Source organism: Nansenia antarctica (genome assembly GCF_963989245.1).
Source record: "Nansenia antarctica genome assembly, chromosome: 9".
Classification (NCBI taxonomy): Eukaryota; Metazoa; Chordata; class Actinopteri; order Argentiniformes; family Microstomatidae; genus Nansenia; species Nansenia antarctica.
Window position 1 is genome coordinate 39878386 of NC_137679.1, and position 10000 is coordinate 39888385.

Genomic DNA, 10000 nt, shown 5'->3' on the forward strand with positions numbered 1-10000 from the left:
TGTCTGTCTGTCTGTCTGTCTGTCTGCCTGCCTGCCTGCCTGCCTTCCTGCCTGTGTCAGTCTGCCTAGTGTCTATCTATCTATCAACCACATCTGAACACGGTTGTGTGGTTGTGTCCTCTGTCACAGGGAAGTCGGAGGAGCTGCCTCGAAAGCCCCTGGGCCTGGAGCTCCCCGTGCTGCTGACCCCGGTCAAGCCCACCAGAGTGAGCCCTCCCCTGGGTAGCAGACCCCCGGGAGCCAGCCTGGCCCTCCACGCCATCACACACCACCCAGACGCCACCACGTCCCCCGAGGACAGCCCCTCCAAGGACCGCAAGGACATGGACGACGCTCTGAACGAGGATGCCCCCCTCCCCCGCCTGCCCCCCTCCCCGGACCCCGTCCTCATCCACGAGGTCCCCCTCCTCCTCACCCCTGACGGGCCTCCGCCCGCGGGGCCACCCCCTTACGAACCACCAGGGGGCGACGCAGCGCCGCATCTAGTCAGACAGATGCACCACTACCCTGCTGCCGTACCTGTACTGAGTACTGGGTGTCTGTCTCCCGGAGGGGGGGGGCAGCTCTTAGCTCAGCAGGGGGGCGCCGCCAACACATCTCCAAAACTCCCCGCAACAGACAACGTGACTGTGACTCCTCCCTCCGCCTCGCCCCTCGGTGTTCCACCCTGCAGGGTCCCTCGGACACAGTCGGCACCCGTGATCCAGGCTTCTCTGCGGCCCTCGGGCCTCCCCCAGCCTGACAGCCTGTCAGCGGGCGAGACAGCTGAGGATGGCTACTTGGCTCAGTTGCTGGAGCAGGCGTCCGCCCTGGCCAAGCACAACCCACCCCACGACGCAGGACTGCCAGGGGGGGCATCGTAGGACAGGACGGACCCCCAGCAACCCCCCCCCCCCCCCCCCCCCGCCCACCCAACAATAGGCTACACCAATCAGAGACGTTTCTGACCACCCCCCCAGCAATAGGCTGCTCCAATCAGAGACATTTCTGAACATTCTACCTACGGCATTCTAGGTGCTCTGTGTTGTTTACATACCGTAGAGCTCTGATTGGGTGAGAGAAGTTGCTGTTGGGTCACATGACCAGGCGACTTTAGTATCGAATGACAACAAGACATGACGTTCAGTCCCTTTACAGTGAAAACAGTGTACTGTCATGCTCTAGTTTTGTAATGCTTTAATCAATTGATATGTTTGCTTGGACAGCCTTTGTAAAATCTTTGCTAGCAGAGCTATAGATTTATTTTTGTTACTTTTTTTTCTGGTTTTCTGAGGAAATGCCTTAATTTGATCTATGCCAATTATGCCGTTGAACTGCACAGTCACAGAAGGGGTTTAAACTCTAGAAATTCACCAACCTTGTATTGGATATAACCTGATTGGGAGAAAAAAACAAATTCATAAAACATTGCACAATGAATGTGTATTCCTCACAGTTAAAAGTGAGCTGGCTCACTGAGGATTTTGATTGTAAACAGGGACACCGACCATATAACAGGGGTTCACAACTTCAGTCTTCAAGAGGCAGCAGAGGCCTATCTCTCCTCCCTCCCTCCCTCCTCCTTCTCTCTTCCCTCTTTCCCTCTCTCCTAGACCTAGTTTTCATAACAAGTTTATTTAAGGTCAAATGTCTGGTTTACCTGATCTATATCTTTACTGATCATCCAGTAAAACCAAAGCACTACGGTGGCCATTGAAGGACATTGTATACCCCTGTTACTTTGGGCTTACACTTTTAATTTAGAGGGAATATATAATATTTGAAATAATGTTATATTGTTGCAAAGATGTCTTGGCTTTTGTTTGCTTATTGATCTTGCAGAATTGTTTGTTAGGATTATGGTACTTTTGCTCAAATGTTGTTGTTTTTTTGCTGGTATGTGTTGAAGGAGAAACACTCATCACACTGACTTAATGGAATGGAATAGAAATGTAGGACTTAGAAGAAATAAATTATAATGAAAGTTATCTCTTTGTAGAATAGTGATAGATAGTACGACGTATGGTACGACGGTAAATAGTACTGGAATATACTGACACCTAGTGGACAGTTTGTGTTCTGCTTGTACTTTTTTCTCAATTGAAATCAGAGCATTGAGAATCAGTGTTTCTGAACGCAACGTGATTGTGAAGCAGCGGTTAAGCGTAATGCAAAAGGTAGACAAATACGGTTTTAGAATCTGTGTATTTTTTTGTGTCCAAACACAATAATGCTTTTTTAAAATCCTCTTGTTTATACTGAAGACATGTCTTGGTAAGCTTAAGGCATCTTCAGGTGCTCTCTCTATTTATTATAATATAAGCTACAACATTATAAGCTGCAATGTTGCATAAATAGGCAGAGTGGTTGAATAACACAAGTGGAGGTTGGTGAAGGTAGAAATCGGAGGACAGGCTCATTGTAATGCATGGAATGGAATGACAAATGGTGTGTTTGATGTCATTCCACATTCCATTCCATGCATTACAATGAGCCCATCCTCTGATTTCTATCTCCACTAGCTAACAATCCCCTGGATTGCAATGTCTCCACTCCCCAGCCTCCGTTTCCTCTGTTTGAAAGGTTAAATGACAGTATGTTAAAGTTAGTTCTGTAGTAGGCTACAGCTTCCTATTTTGATGGTATTGTTTTTGCACTTTGTTAATTCTGGAGAATGTCCACCCCAAAACAGACTACAGAAGTCCAGCTTTGTGTGCATTCTGATGTCATAGTTGTACATTGTCGTAGGCCATACATTGTGGGTGCGTTCGTAAATTCGCTCTGAGAGCGCCGGAGCGCACACACTGCGTTCGACATCATAGAGCGACCAAGTAAATTTGACAGAGGCAATTGGACAAGAGGCATTCCATGAGTGCTGATCAGATTTCCAGAGTGTATTTACGAACGCACCCTGAATTGGTCATTGTTTGGAAGTCAAAGCAGAGCAGTTTGGGTAATGATCAGAGTGTTTTCTATGAGGCCCTGATACTGTTCAACAATGATTGTGGCAAAATACATGTTTTTAAAAAAAGAAAAGAAAACGTTCTCTCTTTGTCTGTCTGCTGAGAACCATAATGTTAAATGTGTACAGTATTTCATGCAAGGATAGGCTATGATGGTTTAATATAATATAAAACGTCATATTATAAAATGATATCTTTGAACCTTCAATTAGAAATAACCTTCATTGCAAGCCTAGTTAGACTAGTCTATGGATCACATCAAACCACTGACAGTACATAGGCCTACATAAAACGCAATCATGAATGCATTCATTGTAGCCCAGGTGTAATGCATGTGCTGGTGCCCCATGTCCACATGGTGGCGCTGTGAAGCTGCTTTTGTAGGCAAACGGTACAGTACCTCACCTTGTGATTGGTTACACAAATACTGAGGGACGATTGGTGCGCGTAAAGTCCTTCACTCTCTCTGTAGTAAAAGTTAGTTACATTTGTCAGAGCCGACCAGGGGAGAGAGGAACACGCTATGCCATGGTGACACTAGCCTATATGACAGATCAACTTGTCATTAGTCTAAACTAAATCCATTTGATGGTCTGTTTACACCTATACATTGAAAAAGAACCCGAGCCTAAAATTGAATGTGGAGGTTTTCCTTTGGTGCCTAAAAGTGAGTATATTGACTCTCCACTCGCCATATCTCTCCAGATATCGATTCACTATGTCAGGGACGAGCAGTCCCAACATGAAGACCCTGGAGGACGTGAGTCTGGACTCGGGCTACGGGGCCGGGGACTCCTGCAAGTCCCTGAGCCTCTCCTCGTCCAGCAGGTCCCGGTGCTCCCAGTCCCACCTGAGCTCTCCGCAGCGGGGGGGGACCTGGTCGTGGCACCACGCCGGCTCTCTGAACAGCAGGCACGGCAGCTGGGACACGGTCAACACGGTGTCGCCGGAAGACCCGGAGCAGGACATCCTCTCCAAGTGCCCGCGTCTGCCCGAGCTGGAGGAGTACCCCTGGACGGACCAGGAGGTGGGGAGGATCCTGCGCGATGTGTCCGGCGAGGAAGGGGCTTCTTTCTCCGACGACGCGGTCCACCGGCTGTCGGTGATGTTGCGCAGGGCTCTGGTGCGCATCTCCCGGGAGGCGCAGAGACTGAGCGAGATGCACCGGCGATGCACGCGCTTCGAGGTGCAGAGCGCCGCCCGGCTGGTGCTGAGCTGGGGGCTGGCGGAGCGCTGCGTGACCGTGGGCACGGTGAGGGCCATCTCCCTGCACTGCATGAGCTCCGGGGACACGCTGCGTGGGACACGGGGCAAGTCGGCGCGCTGCGGCCTCCTGGGCCTCTCCGTGGGACGGTTCTTCAGGTGGATGGTGGACACGCGCGTGTCAGTGCGCGTGCACGAGTACGCGGCCATCTGTCTGGCTGCGTGCGTGGAGGGCCTGGCGGAGGAGGTGGGCGCGCGGGCGCTGAGGGCGGCGGAGAGGGAGAGCGCACCGGAGGGGGTCCCCCGGGGCCCGGTGAGCGCGGAGCTCCTGGAGAGGGTGGTGAACAACGACGCCGAGCTGTGGGGCGTGCTGCAGAACTACGAGCATCTGATATGCGGTAAAAACGTCAATGGTGAGATTGTTGTTTTGTGTTTTTATGTTTTAATTGACCTCAATTAGACTGGGGGGGTAGTGGTGGTCTAGTGGATAGTGAGTTGGACTTGTGATCGGAAGGTTGTGAGTTCAAATCCCGCCTGAAACCACACCACTACTAGTGTGCCCTTGAGTAAGGCACTTAGCCCTCAGTTACTCCAGGGGGAAAGTCCCTGTAATTCGTAATTGTAAGTCGCTTTGGATTAAAAGCGTCTGATAAATGGTAAAATTATTATTAATTACTTCAATTAGGCCTATAAATAATGTAACAAGGTATTCTCATGAGCAGCGCATGAATGGACTCGTCTTATGTTTTGTATGGGGCTCGAATGGGGCAAAAACATCATCATTCTTCTTCAGACAAAAACAGCAACAACCCTGTCCTCTCCATGAGTATAGGCCGATAATAACAATATCTCTTATGTGAGGGCCCATTCTAAGAAACACCCCAGAGAGCTTTAGGCAGACCAACAGAGATATTATGCAACCTCAGAGATGTCAAGCATGACAACAATACCTCCACTCAGGCAGACAATGATTCTGAGAACCGCCAGGCAGAGATGACAAAGGTAGGATCTTCCACATGAACTCACGCAGACGTTAGACGCAAACCATAACACGATATAATAGTCAAACCACTGAGTAAAAGAGAGTGAAAAAATGCTATAGCTTGAGTAGAAATAAAATGGGCAAACAATAAGCCTACAACTACCTTTGAGTGTTTAGGCAATTATGCTATGAGGCTAACGATGTGCATCATTAGCACAGTAATGAAGGCTCAGTGTACGTTCCCCATTCTCTCTGATGTGGTACAGAACCAGGACCTCTTTGTGTGTGGAACAACCGTTCAATGGGTAAGGAGATTGTGGACAAATACAATGTTAACACACATTTGAAAAGGGAAAGGACAGCAGGTCATACACGTGTCACCAATATGGTAAAACACACACACACACACACACACACGCGCGCTGGATTTATTTTTAACGGTGGTTGCTAATTGCTCCACCATTTACTACTGGCTCTCCCACGGAAAAGCAATCACTGCAATAAGTAGTGATGTCACTGGTTTCAGATGTCGTCCATCACCGTGGCGACATTCAGGGGGAAGCCCCACAGACAGGAAGCAGGCATTTTGGGTAATAATAGCGGACAAGGAAGTGGGAGATCCTTTCTGATAAACGACCCCAGGGGTCCGATAGTAGTAGTGGGGTGTATCACCATTGTGTGTGTGTGTGTGTGTGTGTGTGTGTGTGTGTGTGTGTGTGTGTGCGCGTGTGTGTGTGTGTGTGTGTGTGTGTGTGTGTGTGTGTGCGCGCGTGTGTGTGTTTGAGGTCTGAGGAAAATTAGGGGTTAAAGCTGGGCTATGGTTCACCAAGCTCCAGAACACTCATTTCGGGGGGAGTAATTTAAAGTCGGGGGAGACGGGACGGGGGGGGGGGGGGGGGGGGGGGGGTGTGTGCGTGTCTGCATGTGTGTGCATGTGTGTCCGATAGCATGTAAAAGAGAAACCTGTCGAGACCAGTAGGGCCGTACTCTACCCTTCAAACCCACACCCGGTGTTGACGTTCATTCTACCCATTCTGACCTGCCTCGTAATAAGCCCCGTCCGTCTGTCTCTCTGTCCTGGAGCTGTTAAAGGGAACATGTGTGACTTTCTTTCTCAACCACCGGTTCCAACCACCTTATTACACCCAAACAGAGAGCAGCAGCCAGCAGCACCGACCATTACACACGACAACCTCGTAAACACCTACAATCACACAGCAGCAGCAGCAGCAGCAGCAGCAGCAACAGCAGCGCCCAAGCTGGGCTATGGCTTTTAACATGAGACACAAAGCAAGAGAGGCCCACAGTCCTGTCCTTTATGCAGGGGGGGGGCGGGGGGGCTGAGGGGTTGGGGGGTTCCCACAGGGGGCTGAGGGTTTGGGGTTCCCACAGGGGGCTGAGGGGTTGAGGCGCGAAGGACCTGCTAACTAAACACAGGCGGCCTGTTGTTGACGAGGGTGAGGGTTAGCTCCTGGAGGGGAACAGTCGGGTCAGTCAGTGTCACTCTGAATGTTGTAGTTTCTCTCTCTCTCTCTCTTGCTCTCTCTCTCTCTTTCTCTCTCTTGCTCTCTCTCTCTCTTGCTCTCTCTCTCTCTTGCTCTCTCACTCTTGCTCTTGCTCTCTCTGTCAATTAACATTTTGACTCTCTGAATGTTGTAGTTTCTCTCTCTCTTTCTCTCTCTCTCTCTTTCTCTCTCTTGCTCTCTCTCTCTCCCTTGCCCTCTCTCTCTCTCCTACTCTCTCTCTGATATACTGCACCTTATATTACATTACATTACACTGACAATAGCAAAATCGTAAATAGCAAATCGCCCGTCCCACACAGTCCCAGCTTGAGTTGTCATCATCCGCTCCGATCTCTCTAACAGCACACTGATACTACCTCTCAGGGGAGGCTGGCGGAGGTAGAAATCGGAGGATGGGGGGCTCATTATAACGCATGTGACGGAACGGAATGAGGAACGGTATCAAGCAGGTGGGGTTTGAAACCATTCCTCATTCCAACGTTCCATACGTCACGCTGAGCCTGTCCTCCGATGTCTACCTCCACCGGCCTCCCCTGCTACCTCCTGTGCCCCGAACGTGCTCTGCACTGCCAGGTACGTGCCTGTCTCTGTCTCTGTCTCTGTCTCTGTCTGTCTCTATCTTTGTCTCTGTCTGTCTCTGTCTCTGCAGAGATCCACAGTATCATCCACTGTGACCTCATTCTCCCTCAAAGCACCGGTTGTCCCTGTGTAGGTTTTGAAGGTCGTCTATTGAATAAGCCTATTGTTCTAGGACCGTGATGATAGCCAGCTAGCAATACTGTAGCGTCCGTTCACACGTTATACAATTGGTTGTATTGTAGCTAGTCTGTGGCGCCGAGAGACAACAAAAAGAAAAACCCCACCACAGAGTATTTCACACACGCTCCCTCGTTTTGGGCGGGAATTAATTGTGATTCTGCACTAATCCAGCCGGACCCCCGGTCTTTGGTTTGGATAGGATAGGGCTCCGGGATTACCGAAGCATGTGTGTGTGTGTGTGTGTGTGTGTGTGTGTGTGTGTGTGTGTGTGTGTGTGTGTGTGTGTGTGTGTGTGCGGATGATGACCTCTGCTCTACTTCAACAGACGAGTTGACGAGACGGCCACATGTCTAAGAGAGAGAGAGGTTCACGTTGTCATGACGACTTGTGTGTTGTTGAGATGACACTTTCGATAAAGTTTGGATTCGATTCGATTGAGATGATTAGGTTTTTGAAGAACTGATCAATGAGTTCTCAGTTAATCCTCTAGCCCTGGTTAGTACTGGTCAACAAAACAGCATGTGAGCTCTATCAGAGCTCTGACTGGGTGAAACACCTGGGAGGTCATAGGGTCACGGCCTGTCTGTGACCAAGAAGTGCTTTAGAAGCACTGGTAGGAAATGACCTCTGAACTGAAGGTCGGACAAATCTGACCACAATTACAGCACTATTGTGCTATATAACACGTCAGAGACTCACAACAACGGACAACGTGTTTGATACTGTTGTTCCTCAATCCATTCCATGCATTACAATGAGCCCGTCCTCCGATTTCTACCTTCACCGGCCTCTACTGACAGGGCCATATATTTGGGCTGTCGGCGGTGTGTCAGTGGTCGACTAATCCTCATAGACCCTGTGAGAGACGGACGGAAGAACGGTCATTAGAGAGAGAGCGAGAGAGAGTGAAGAGCCACGAGGTTTGGTCGTTAAGAGGCCCGGAAGGTGTCGGTCAAGAGAGAGAGAGAGTGAAGAGCCACAAGGTCTGATGAACGAGGGAACGTGACGTATCGTATTTCAGCGGAGCCGTTCATCAAGAAGCTTCTCAGCTCGTTAGAACGGTGATGAACGATCTCTCCGTCATTACTTTGTCATCCGACTACGGCTGCGTTCGTAAAATTCGCTCTGAGAGCGCCAGTGCACACTGGGTTTAACGTCATGAAGGGAGCCAAGTAATCTGATTGGACAAGAGGTTATTCCAAGAGTGCGGATCAGATTTCCAGAGCGAATTCACGAACGCAGCCCTAAGTATCTGACCTGTCCTTCACCCTCCGGAGGAGTAGGAAATGTGTTTTACAGGATTGTCTTTCTCTCTGGGAAAACGACTGGAAAAGAAATATTTTACTGTTGAAAAATTGCCTTGTGGGGGGGAAAAAAAAATCGTCTTCTGTTTTCTAGTTTTATGAGGAGAACATGTGGATATGTTGTTAAGCAGTGTGAGCAGAGCAGAGACCGGGAGCTTTGCTCTCCTTGTTGGGTTTGTGTAGATCTCTCCTTCCCTCTGTAGCAGTCCCTGTCGGGGAACACTTTCCTAACCTTTTTTGGGACTTCCGTATACAACTTGTCTTGGTTCCATGTTAAACACTGTGCAACAGAGTTCTAGGTTCTAAACGGAACCTACAAGGGTTCTAAAATGCAACCTACAAGGGTTCTCGACGGAACCCAGCAAGGTTATCAAAGGGCTCCCCTGCAGGGACAGATAAAGACCCCACACAAGAGTGTGTGTTATCACACAGAGTCCAGCCACGTCCTTCCTGCAGCTGTCAGCCCTGTCCCTGACTGACCCCCTGACCCCTGACCTCTGACACAGGAACCCCCTCCTCCCCTCCTTCCCTCTATCTTTGGTTCCTACCCCTATCAATCTTCCAGAACGTACAGAATGAAAGATTTGGTAGCTGTTATGATGATTAGAATCACTACCTTCGGACTTGGACATGATTCCAGATGGGCTGAGAGAGAGCCGGCGTTTTTTTCGTTTCTTGCTGCCAGGAAAGTGAGGTTAGCCTTCCCTTCCACCGCAATCTTTCTGGGACTGCAGGAAACCCATTAGAAGGTCCTCATAGGTTTTCATTAGAAATATGCCACAAGTTACACTGCTTAACAGATCAGTGCAGATCCCTTCCTCTTATACGATCCCTCTTACTCCCAATAAAAAAATCCCAACTCGGTTGAATAAAGAATATTGATATTGATGGAGGCAGGGAGGGAGATTTGCTGAAATGTTTGAATTGTACAACGGAGGGGGTGGGGGTTATGTTAACATCGTCCCCTAGGAGGGAGGGTGTGGTGATTAGGGTTAGGCCCTGTGTCTATAACTCCATCCATGCCTGTATTAGTCTTTCCAAACAGTTATAGCATTATACCAATGTCATTGAAAGGACCTGTTGTGTAGAGGTCGGTGACTGTGCTTCTGTTTTAAGACTGCCACACACACACACACACACACACATGGGACTGTGGCTCTGTTTTCATTCAGCCACACACACGCACACACACACACACTCACACACACACACACACACACACACACCACACACTCACTCACACACGAGGACAGAGTCAAGGAAATGAGTTAATCACACACGATT

The 10000-nt window shown here is 49.4% G+C and overlaps 2 protein-coding genes across 2 annotated transcripts in view; both read left to right on the plus strand.

Annotated features, from left to right (window-relative positions):
- LOC308165625 (USP6 N-terminal-like protein) overlaps positions 1–863 on the plus strand; it is a gene marked incomplete at both ends in the record, with an annotated part of 17723 nt that extends 16860 nt beyond the window's left edge. Inside the window, one exon of the mRNA XM_080539774.1 lies at positions 130–863. Coding sequence (XP_080395900.1) covers positions 130–863 — 734 coding nt within the window. The remainder of the gene's footprint in view (positions 1–129) is intronic.
- Positions 864–3660: 2797 nt separating this feature from the next.
- LOC308164759 (ankyrin repeat and BTB/POZ domain-containing protein 2-like) overlaps positions 3661–10000 on the plus strand; it is a gene marked incomplete at both ends in the record, with an annotated part of 19976 nt that continues 13636 nt past the window's right edge. The window contains one exon of the mRNA XM_080538782.1: positions 3661–4558. Within this exon, the coding sequence (XP_080394908.1) occupies positions 3661–4558 (898 nt within the window). The remainder of the gene's footprint in view (positions 4559–10000) is intronic.